Source organism: Cavia porcellus, unplaced genomic scaffold, assembly GCF_034190915.1.
Source record: "Cavia porcellus strain 051 isolate PalLab524CR breed Dunkin Hartley unplaced genomic scaffold, mCavPor4.1 scaffold_13, whole genome shotgun sequence".
Classification (NCBI taxonomy): Eukaryota; Metazoa; Chordata; class Mammalia; order Rodentia; family Caviidae; genus Cavia; species Cavia porcellus.
Window position 1 is genome coordinate 52,794,569 of NW_026947496.1, and position 12,117 is coordinate 52,806,685.

The following is a 12,117-nucleotide window of genomic DNA, read 5'->3' on the forward strand; positions in this document are numbered from 1 at the left end:
TTGTCAGAGGAGTTGTGGTGCCTGGCTGCAGAGATTTGGGGATGTGCCAGTAAGGGCATTTGCCTCTGTGCCAGTTGGCTTTCATTTCTTAGGGGGAGATGGACACCCTCCCATGCAGAAGTAGATCAGATTCCAATCATCTAGATAATTTACTTAATTTTAGGGCATATTGAAGAATGATTTGTGACCACGGCTTTAAACTGTGAGGTTAGAAGCCAGGTACTCCAGCACCTGGCAGTAACTGTTTGTTGCATAAATGACCTTAACGTAATCTGATTAAAAAGAATCTGACTCATGGAATTAGGATTATCTACCCAGGGTTGAGATTTGTGGGTCTGGGATGAGTTCAGTTCACTTTTAAAATTAAATACATTTGGACATCTCTCCTTGTATGTCATTAGTAGCTTCAGTGTCAGGTCTTCATGTTTTAAAAATAAGAATGACAGCCACCTAGGAGAGCCTCACATAAGCCTCAGTTCTGAGTTTAAAGTGTTGGTTTCATTTGTCTTTCTAAGGTAGTGAAAAACAGATGTGCTCATTTTTTTCTATAAGTGATAATTACAGATTCAATTGCTGCTGGGAATCTGGGAGTCATCTTTCACAATATGGAGATATCCTGCAGGGTATATATCTGTGCAGTGAAATGATTCTGATCCTTCCTTTGTACTTTTTGGGAAGATTTGTTAAAAAAATGTCAATTAGCTGAACTTTATTATATTTATACAGATGTAAAACTATATTTTCTGTATTCTTTTAGTAGGTTTCAATTTATTTGCACCTATCTGTATATGTGTCTTTTTTTTCCCGATAGACTTCAGAAAATGCTTAAGTGATACTGTTGACTTTCAAGTATGAAACGTTAGTGTGGTTGATAACTAGTAATTTTAATTTGTCTCTGGAATGCTTTACTGTTAATTGAAAGGATTTTCCTCCCAGTATCACAGCCAATGACTTGTCTTGTGCAGCTAATTAGTGCGATTATTCCACAGCTGCATTTGCTACTGCACAAAGGTTTGCTCCTGTTTTTATCAAAAGGATCAGTCTCTTTGGGAATGTTTGGACTTGACAGGCTTTCAATAGTAAGACCACGCATTTATTTATTTATTTTAAATAGTCCCTCCCCACACACCCCGGCTTAGGAAAGTACATCTGAGCTTTGAACACATACTCAAAGATGGGAAAATACATTTTCTTCTGTTGTCCTTTTAGTAGACCCTTAGGGCACGAATAGATTGTTTTAAGTGACTACAGTAATGTCTAGGGACTGTTCTTATTATGTGGATGAGCCCATATATTAAAATAGTAGGCAGAGTATTAACGTTCAGTTTCTCTGGGCATAATATGGATGAAAACGAAGGAAAGAAGCTTTGCCTTTCTTGGATACTGAAGACCATAGAGAACCAATGTGTTTTCCCTCTAACTGACAAAATGCTGTCTGTGATGAGTCCAATCTCCTTTCTTCTAGCCAAATGGTAAATGAGTATGCTACTCAAAAAAGTATTATTGCTTTATAATTTAGAGGAGAAAAAGTGAAGAGAGTAAATTTACCTAAAATTCCACTCCCACTCTGCAACTGTGATCACTGCTACTCACTCTCTGCCAGGCATTTTGTGTTTGTGGACATGCCGTATCTATTTGAAACCAGAATGTCAATACATTTTTGTGTTCTATTTCATAATTTACTTTTCTTGCATGCATTTCCTAGTTGGCTCTGTAGTTGTGCAATTTTTAAAAATGTGTAGTATTTTGTTGAATTCATGTATCAGAGTTTACTTAACCATTCTTACAATTTATGGGCAAATTATAGGTGATTCAGAATATTTTGCAGTTTGTAAAGGATTTGTATTATCAGTTTTGCCACATTTGAATTACTTGGGAAAATTGTCCGTCAGTGAAATTCCTGAATCCAATTGAATGAACAACTTTATAACTTCATTTGATAACATTTGTTTGTTTCCTTAAAGGGTTATAATGTCTACCAGCAATGGCCTAGGCAGTGATGGTGAACCTTGTAGAGCTTTCAGTAATATAAACAGCCCACTGTGGCACAGGCGCCATAGGTTCATCACCACTGGTCTAGAGTTACATTATCATTATTTGTTGTCTTATAATGAACATTTGGAGGGCATATTGGGAATCAAACTCAGGCAGGCATTTTGCCACTGAACTATAACCCTGACCCTGAACATTTTTTTTTTTTTTAAGGAATTGATCCTACCTAGGGTGCTATTTTGCATCTGTGTTTTTAAAATTTATTGCATCTTATAGCTTTCTTATCAATAAGTGTGTTTCTAACCCATTTTAATGATGGAATAGTGTTAAATTGTGTAAACCCATTACAATGAACTGAACCAATTTTAAATGTTGAAGATAAACTTCTAAAATAATTTTTCTGCATGGTTTTCCTGGGACCATGTGAGGACAAAAACAAAAACATCATCATCCTGTAGCACATTCCTGCAGACTCTGCAGGTTCCTGTTCTTGAGCAGTTTATAAGGATGGTTGCTGATTTGAAGGCTTTAGTTTACCTGGTACGAAGTTAAGCAATACTGGGGTCTGGACTCAAGGGAGGTAAATCAAGGGCAGGTACCTCTCTTGAAGCCTGTGTAGAGGCAGTATTTTCTCAAATGTTCCTTTAATGTATTTCCAGATGCTAAGGTTTTATACTATTTAGCTTACACAGAGATTTAAAAATTGTATTGTGAGAAATAAGTTAATAATGCTACATGATACTCATTGCATGAGAAGGCCTCTAAAATATAAATGATGTACTGGAAGTATAAAAACACACTTTCTCTTTTATAAATGGGTAAATGGGTATCAAGTTGTTGTCATTCTTCTATTCTGAGTATGGTAACTAAGGCAGAGTGAAGTTTAAATAGTTAGTATTATGGAGTTGGCCAGATGAGCAACCAAAAGATATACCTAGGAAAATTATGAAGTGTTCTATTCTTAATTTTTGACTAGTATTAAGCATTTTAAGTAAGTTTGAGTAGAAGTCCTAAAATCATTAGTAGCAGACTGCGCAGCAGAGCGCTCTATAGCCATAATATGCCAAGATTAATCGGAAAAAAAGAGAGTACAAAGAAAGGTAGAAGGGTTGTGTTGTCAGAGGAGGCTGTTTTTTGCCCTTTTGCCTTAAGACTGGGGTTGAGTTCAGTGTTAACATTTTGGTCAAAAAATGATTTTTACTTCCCATGTCTTAGAAACATTTCCCCATGATAAACCTCACCTTTTGTTTACATAATTCCTTACTGGCAAATATTTTAGAGGCCTTCAAGGAATTTATATAATTTGTAGGAGTACTTGTTTGGTTAAAGTTGGTTATTTCAAAAAGCAAAGTCAGGCAATTTATTTTTAAATTTGGGTGCCATTAAGACTCATGGCTTGACACTGCATATGGCGGCACTATATTTGGTGGTGATGAGTAGTGTGCTGTATAAAAAAAAAAAAGCCCCTAAGTAGCTTGATAAAAATGCTTGGATGCAATCAAGCTGACTTATTTTAATTCAACTACTAATGACTAAAATCCTGTCACCTCTTGATTTTCAATTATGTGGAGTACTTTTCTGTGACTTGATTATATTTGTGCAGGCTCATTTCATAGTTTGGTGCCATTTAGGATATCCCAAAATGTAAACGAAGGGTCTCATTAGGAAACTAAATGTTGTGTGCATTTTGGTTTTCCCACAGCAGTTCCGCGGAGCATCCTGGGGCCTCCAAGCCTCCGATAAGCTCCTCCAGTATGACATCACGGATCTTGCTACGCCAGCAACTCATGCGTGAGCAGATGCAGGAGCAGGAGCGCAGGGAGCAGCAGCAGAAGCTGCAGGCAGCCCAGTTCATGCAACAGAGAGTTCCTGTGAGTCAGACACCAGCCATAAACGTCAGTGTGCCCACCACCCTTCCCTCTGCCACCCAGGTGCCGATGGAAGTCCTTAAGGTACGTGAGTGCCGCTCTTCTGGTTGGACTGAACCCTCTTCCTTTCCATTTTCCAGATGTTTCCTGCTTAAGAATGTTAATTTATACTGGTTATGTTGCTCCGTCAGAATCATATTTGTTAGTGCCAACTCTACTGATTCCTATATACTTTATACTATAAAAGAAGATGTAACCTAACTGGTAATATAATAGTAACCCTACATAAATGGTGGGAGCACATTAGTGCTCTAGCAGAATCCCAAGTAGAAATAAGTGTTTATTATAATGACATCTTTCCATCTTTCCAGGGTGGAAAGTTTCAAAATGTAAAAGTTAACTCAAACAGGCCTCCTTTTATAACTTGTGCAAATTTTTTCTTAAATACATCCCATGGCCATACTTTAATTTTGTTAGTAAGCATGTTTGGTATGGAATCTGACTCTTAGAAAGTCTTATCAGATCTAAAATTGTAGACAAGTTTTGTGTGCTTTAATAACCAGACTGTGTAATCCTTTTACTGAAGTGAGTTGTCTGCTTTGGCGCTCTTTGATTTCTTGCTAGAGCAGAAACTGCAGGAGCTTGTTAGCATCATTCTATCCAGGACATATAGCTTCCTAATTACTAAGGAAAGTTGTAACAAATCTAAGGATAGAATTCCATCTCACACGTGTGTCACGTTGGGAGATACACCTTGTATAATGATAAATATTTCAATTTTTAAATATTCAAAGAAAGTCAAGGAACTTCCTTACTTTTTAATTTTTTTTCTCTATTCACCTAATTGATTCATTCTGAAGGTACTAAGACTTACTGTTCATTAAACAATGTGAACTTTACACGCCAGTGATTCATTGTTGGTCTTTGCATTCATTTGTGTGCTCAGGAAAGAAAAAAAAAACAAAAAAAATTTGCCACTATTTAAAGTTTACTATTAAAGTAAGCAGAGGAATTATGTGCTATAATCAGAAAGTAATCTTTAAACTTTACCAGGAAGTAGGAAAGAGATTCTTTAAAAACAACTTTAAAGTCAGTAATATTTTATTTACAAAGACTTTTAAAATGTAGTGACACAGTAATCAAACTCAGAGAAGCTAACTGAAATTCTGTTAGGGAAGAAACAAATAAAATAGTTCAGCATAACATTTTACTGTAGTGTGATTGTTTGAAATTCTGAAAATTGCTGCAATTAATGGATCTTTTACTGCTGCCTAGTCACCTGTCAAGTAAGAGGAAAGTTTTTGCTCCAGAATAGATTAAATATGTATATTTTTGTTTTGCGTGACTGAAAACATAGAATTGCTACTTAAAATTTGTACAGATTTAAATTGTTTCGTGTTTCACAAGTCATAGTTGTTTTGTTTATGCCTTATTCAAGCTTGTATAAATTAAATAATAGCAAGATAAGAAATATGTCCATTTTATTCATCATTTTTAACCTGATGACTAATTTTTAGACGAAATAACATAAATTTGAGCTAATAGTGGCTTATATAAACTTAAAGGTGATGTTTTATTTTACACTGAATTGAAATTAAATTTCCTATTAAAGGAGTTGCATGTAACAGAGAAATTCCCAAATGCAGATGTGTTAAGACAGCATTTTTATATCATTTTAAAAAATGATGTAATTTTGAAATGGTAAAATATTTCATTTTTGTAAATTACTAAAATTAGAGTCCATGTCAAATATTTTGGATAATATTGCCCTTTTTCTTTGTATGTTGGTGTGCCTGGTAGCAGTAGATTGAGCTGCAGCTCCCAATTTAGGAATACCAAGAAAATGTCTATATTTAAAGCACAACTAAATTAGTAAAACAGACATTCTGACCAAAAGGTGGGCACTTGATTATATGATTTATATATATGTATATGTATATGCATATCATTCATGCCACATAGATTTCATCTTCATTTAACTTTTACATTTGAATAATTCAGTTCAATAAACTAGTGAAGTGCATTATTATGGCAGAGTTGATGCGCGACAGTTTGGATAGGCTTGATACTATTTAGACCACATCTAGTAACCTTAAATAAAGAACCAAATAAAAACAGAATTTCATTCAACTAAGGTATTAGTCTAAGAAATGCAAATAAAATTTTTAAAGAGAGTATCATAAGTGATTGTTTCAGATGCTTAAGAGTTAGAACTTTAAGAAGATAATTTACATATTTCAACAGTTTATGTATGAAAATACTGCAAATTATTTATTATAGAAGTATACCTGAGAAAAATGTAGCCTTTTATTTTCCCTTTTGTAGTTTTAAAATCATTAAATATTTAATGAAGTAAATTGTTAATTTGAAAAGTTAATTTGCTTAACCTAAGATCTTTTTCCACAAATGTGCATTTTCAAAAGAACTACTAAAGTCTTAAGTGTACTGAGTATATTATAATTAGATCATATTGAGTAAATATTTTCTCATAGTGTGTGCTGAGTAAATTCTTCATTTAATTTTTAAAGGTTTAAGTTGCTAAAACAGAATATACCTGCTTTTTCTTGGAACTAGGTATATACAACTTGACTTTTTTGCATGTGTTGGAGAATCCTGGTTAAATCTCTGTATTTCCTAAGTGCTTTATACAACATTGAGATTGAAAGACCATAGTTTAATTTACACACACGCACACACACATATTCACACACTCAGGTTATCAATATTCTACTACCAATAGATTGAATTATGGATTTTGAAAACTCAAAAATTTTCTTCCAGGTTAATCTCTTTAGCAGAGTTGTACTTAAAATATGAAGCTTTGTGAAGCATGTTTAAAAATTGCTGACGTCTGGGCAATTGAAGACTAGTTAGGATTCGTATCAGAGGTGGGAAACTCACAATATTTATTTCTTAACACATGGTCACCATGTAGACTGTGAATTCATGAAGCTTTACAGAGTTAGAAGCTATTTTCTGTGTGAATTTCACTAATTTATGGATAAATTGCTCATTGATTTTCAAGTTGGATGACACGGGATGATTAGCCTTATTGCTCTGTATTTATCTGTCAGATATGTTCTCTAGCTTTCTTCAGAACAAGTTTATCCAATTGAGTACGGTAATTTAAAGTTGCTTCTGTATCATAAGTGAAGCAACACTTGGAACTCAAAATGCATTTTTCTCAGTTGTGAATATACCCTGAGTTCCACATTGTGAATTAAACAAACTCATTAAGAATATTGAAAGAAAGTGGTTTCTTCTACAGATGGGTTTTATTAGCATATGAGTCACATTAACTGAGGTTTGAAAATTGACATAGCTTTGTTTTTGGTGTTATTTGTTTGTTTTTCTATACCAAAGCAAAATAAGCAGATCGACATTGCAGACATGATAGGTCTTAGAATCAAAGAAGCATCATGGTACCAACCTCCGATTTCCTGTCCACACATTCATCAGATGTCTGTTGTTACATGCTCTTCTCTCTACCTTTGATTGATTATTGAAACATATGCTTACTACAGTATCTTAGGCTGGCAAGTTCAGCAAGATGTCTTTTTCCAACTACCCATCATGGACTCTGGAGGTTCATAGATTGAAAATATTTTTCTTTTAAGCAATTTGTAAGGAATTTCCAAGGATCTGTCTGTCTCAGTCTCTGTCTCTCTGTCTCTTTCTCTCTGTCTGTCTCTGTCCCTGTCTCTCTTTTCTTCTCTTTTTCTCTTTCTTCCCTCTCTGCCTTCTTACCTCATTCCTTTTTCCTTTAAAGATGAATTTAAAGGCGAGGTGTTCTCTCTGGAGTAGAGTATATATTGAAGTTCTGTGCTCTGCTTTAGATAAAGGTTACATGAATTTAAAAGAACAAAATACTTGTGTTACTGTGGGATATTTTAAGTACTTTAAAGGAATTTACTTTAAAATTTTTTTATCTTTTTCCAAATCATCTCAGGAATGAGGCAAATTACTCTATAATTTGAAAGGATACTTTCTTTTCATCAAATATAGGAATACTTTTACCAGTTATCTTCATGGTAAAAGCTTACATTGTAAACTGAACTTACTTGGGAATTTATTTGTCGGCTGTCTCAGCACTGCATGAGTTGGAGCAGATTCTAATGTGATGGAATGAAGTCCTGTCTCCTCATCACCTTGTTCTACAAATGACACTGCTGAAGATTTCACTAAGGAGGGAAAAGTTGAATGACCATATTGCCAGTTTTCCCTCTGTAAATGAGGAAATCTACCCGGAATACAATATTCAAAGTGTGACTCATCTTTTAGATATAATACAAGAATGTGGGAAAGATTGTGTGAATTCACAAGTGGATTGATATGTAATGAATTGGCAGAAGGAATTTCTCCCACACCCACATTTAGATTTTCTTCCTGATTATTCACCCAGGAATACAGAACCAACAGCATTACAGTGGATACAGGAAGCATGAACAGATGTGATGCATCTCAGACCAGCTTGCTTTGATCCTTTAGGGTATCCATTGCTTAAGATGCTGTCCCCAAGAGATAAGCACCTGCAACATTTGAGGTTTCTTCTAATAGCATACTTCATTCTATATTCTAATAGCGTATTCATCACATATTATGTCCCCAAACAGTATGACATATACAAATAACCTGTTAGCCTTGATTTCAGGGAGCTTTTATATACTAGTATATCCTTTTGTTTCTGAATCAATCTCAGTGTCTCTATGTCCGTGAAATATGAGTATCCTTGTTTGGGACAAAAAAGACTCAGTTTCTAGCTTCTATGAATGCCTCTCATTCTCCCAGAGACCTCATTTCCCTGCAGTGTCTTTTGCTCACTCGGTGTCACACACATGGTCATTTATTTTTTCTTAAATAAAAATTCCTTTTATTGACTTCAAAAAAATTGTAGGTAGTGTTTATTTACCTTTAATAAATGCACACATTGTGGAAGAATAATCCAGTGGAAACTTGCTGTCCTTGCCACTCCCTGGAGGGAACTGCTGTTAAAGCAGAGGCTGCAACCTTCCTGGCATTTTCTGTTTTCCAGCCCTGCAATTGCAAGATCTGAAGCAAGATCTGGAGAACTGTGTTAAGCAGTTTGGTAAGGTAGACGTGACTCTGTGTTCTTTGTTCTTTGCAAGTGGAAAAAAACAAGAAGGAAGTTTCCCCCCTGCCCCACCCTTTGGGGTTGTCTTTCCTTTTAAGAATATGCTTCAGAACTTCCCCATTGTACCTTAGGCTGAGTGGAACTTGTGTTATATATTTTGAAAGGAGTTTGATGATGCTGGTAAAAGTGTAAGTCAGCTTGCTTGGCACTGACTGGCCATGTGCCATTACTGCCCTCGAAGCCCCATAGGTGCTAAGTTAGTGATCTCAGGGCTGGCATAGGAAGGTATTCTTTTGAACTGTTTTCTTAGAGTTTTATGCTTTGTCTGCCGTAAAGAGCAGCATGAGGAGCGAGTACCTACAACAAAATGTGCCGTCTTGTTAAGCCTATGAATCAACTCTGCTTTTCTGTAAACAGTGAAACATCTGCTCTGATAACATTTTTCGCTTGGTCATATTGGCACAAAATGGAAATGGTTGAAAATGATTTCTCCTTTTACAACAGCAAGGCATTTTTGCAATGTGGCTCAGGGGTAGGATAGCATCTGGGTAGTTTGATTAGGCCAGGTTGTGAATGGTGCCACCTGTGCTCAGTGGACACCTGGGTGACCTGATTGAGGAGGAGGAAAAGAAGGAGGTAGAGAGGGAGGAGGAAGAGAGTCATCTTTACATGGTCTCCAGAAATCATCACTGTAATCAGGTCATGGATTTACTTGAGAGAGGAGGCTTAAGCTCCCCACAGGGATCCTTGGAATATGGGGGGAGGTCCTAAGAAGAAACAGATTGAGAAACACTCCTGTGGAATGTTGAGCATCTCTTCCCCAGTCTCCTCTCTGTGTTGTACTCAGAGAACACTCATTACAGTTCATATAAATTAGCAAGTGTATCCTGGCTGGGCTGTGTCTGTCCAAGCCACTGATTATACTTGTGCTTAGCCAGTAACATTGACTCTTAATGCCACTCCTGGTCTCTGCAGGAATTGTTAGTAATACCATGTTGAAGATGCAGGAACCAATGCAGAGGGATGAAGTTATGAATGTAAGAGGTGCAGTCAGGATTAACATACGTATGTATTTATTTATTTATAAATATATATATTGAGACAAGGTCTTGCTGTGTAATTTAGGCTGGGCTTGAACTCACTGTACAATGCATGTTGGCTTCAGAGTCACCATCTTTCTCCTGCCTCAGCCACTCGAGTGCTGGGATTGCAGGTGTGCACCACCATGCAAGTCTAGGGCTTTTGCCTCTGAGTGATTGGATTTTTTTCTCTACATCTCCACACTATGCCAGATGAAATAACTGGCCATGTTTTATCTTGCTTAAGGAGTCTTCCCAGCGACACTGACCGTGATGGTAATTTTTGGTTTAGTGATAGAGATGATTATGGGTTAAAACTTCCACATAGAGTAAAAGTTTCTGTAACAGCATCCAAAAATCTCAAGGAAAGCTCATTTATAAAGATCATAATGGCTCCACTTATCACAATACATATGATTCATATTCCTATGTGTTTTAATAATAAATTTCTGTTGCTATAAAGTAAATTTTGAAATGCTAACTTGTGTTGACTTGCACAGTGCTTTTAATGGTAATTTTCTCCTTAAGCTATGATTGCATTTTTAGTTTTCTTCCCTACCTTTTCCCTGTGGGATTGGAGCTTTTGCTATATTTTAAAACTGGAACATCAGTATTGTGTGTTTTCTGGTTTGCTTTTAAGTGAATGTCATCTGTAATATATCTTGTCTTATTATTTTAAAAGGTCAGAATCTCCTTCATAAATGTTACCTACCCAGTCTCAACAATTAAAGACTTAGATTTGAAAGACTATTGATAAACTACTTTTGTAGGGATGCTTTTATATAAAAGAGATTGTGGACACATCTAAGCTAAGTCTAAATTTAACTTTGCTCTAGTAAAATAAGTGGGTGGGATATATATTGAAAATATGTAAATCAGTACAGTGTCTATGTTCAAGGTTATAGCTGCAATCAGTACTAGAACACTGGTGCCTGCCCTAAATGTGTCTCTTTTTATTGACTTCTTTGGGTTAGCACCTAAACTCAAAAAAAAAAAAAAAATAGCATTGATAATACTATAGTCTTTCAGATCTTGTTGATAAAGTTAGCTATTTTTGTGTACTAATTTATAACCATTAAAAGGAGATAAGTCAATATTGGAACATAAAGCTTTTGGTAAACTAGGAGATTATTACAAATAGATAATAGTTTTCGGAAAAGGATTGCTTTAAATTTCTGTTTTTAAAAATAGAGAATGTCCAAGAAAAGGGTCTAGATGAATCTAAACCATAATGTTTCTAACTAGTTATCTCTGAAATGGATACTGGGATTGCAGGTGGTGGTGGTCAAAGTCTATTACTAATTTTTCATTAGAGTATTGAATACATGCATTCTTCATATAATCAAAGTGCCTAATGTACCTTGATTATATGTCTCTAATGCAGTTTGTTTCTTAGCGAAGTCCTGTTAACCTATAACTTTTTGAGGAGCACATTTCTTTTATCAGGTGAATTTACCAGACTTAAGCACACTAAGCAGCTCTAGTGGTTTTTGCTAGAAGAAAGGTAAGGAAGGGATAGGGATCCTGGAAATTAAAAGTAAGCAAAAAATCTTACTCATCCAACTGTGTGTATTTTAAAAAGTATTTAAGAGGCCCAAAATAAAAAGCAAAATTCAGATTTCTACTACAGTACTACTACGCATAACTACAATATAATCTCCCCTGTTGGCCCTGAGTTTTGTATAATTAAAATTTAAGGGCTGGAAATTTTTTTGAGACTTAATTAGAAGTGACAAACCAGAGACATTCCTGCCGGTTAGGGAAGGCTTAAGAAATTCTTATTGGCTAAACTACAAATATGTAACATTTTTCTGAACACTGCATGGTAGTTCAGACTGCCTAAAGGTGACAAGATTAGCTCTGTTTTTCTAGTGAAGTAGTAAAAATTAGATTAATAAGTACCAGGCAAAGAAACTTTTCTTTCTTTCTTTCTCTCCTTTTTTTCTCCCCCTATAAGAAATCTTACCTTGAGTACTTCTGGCTGCAGAGATTGGTGCCTTAATTAGCCACATGTTCTTTTTACCTCCTGGGAAATAAGTACAGGATAAACTTGGGGATCAAGACACAGACGTACATTGACTTAGCA

The 12,117-nt window shown here is 35.5% G+C and overlaps 1 protein-coding gene across 9 annotated transcripts in view; it reads left to right on the top strand.

Moving 5' to 3' along the window:
- Mitf (melanocyte inducing transcription factor) overlaps positions 1 to 12,117 on the top strand; it is a 198,710-nt gene that overhangs the window by 116,475 nt on the left and 70,118 nt on the right. For 6 of the 9 annotated variants that reach the window (XM_013156514.3, XM_023566568.2, XM_063260246.1 and 3 more), the window contains exon 2: positions 3,695 to 3,944. In XM_013156514.3, coding sequence (XP_013011968.2) covers positions 3,695 to 3,944 — 250 coding nt within the window. The remainder of the gene's footprint in view (positions 1 to 3,694; positions 3,945 to 12,117) is intronic. The other 3 variants (XM_063260242.1, XM_063260243.1, XM_063260244.1) reach the window with 1 other exon arrangement.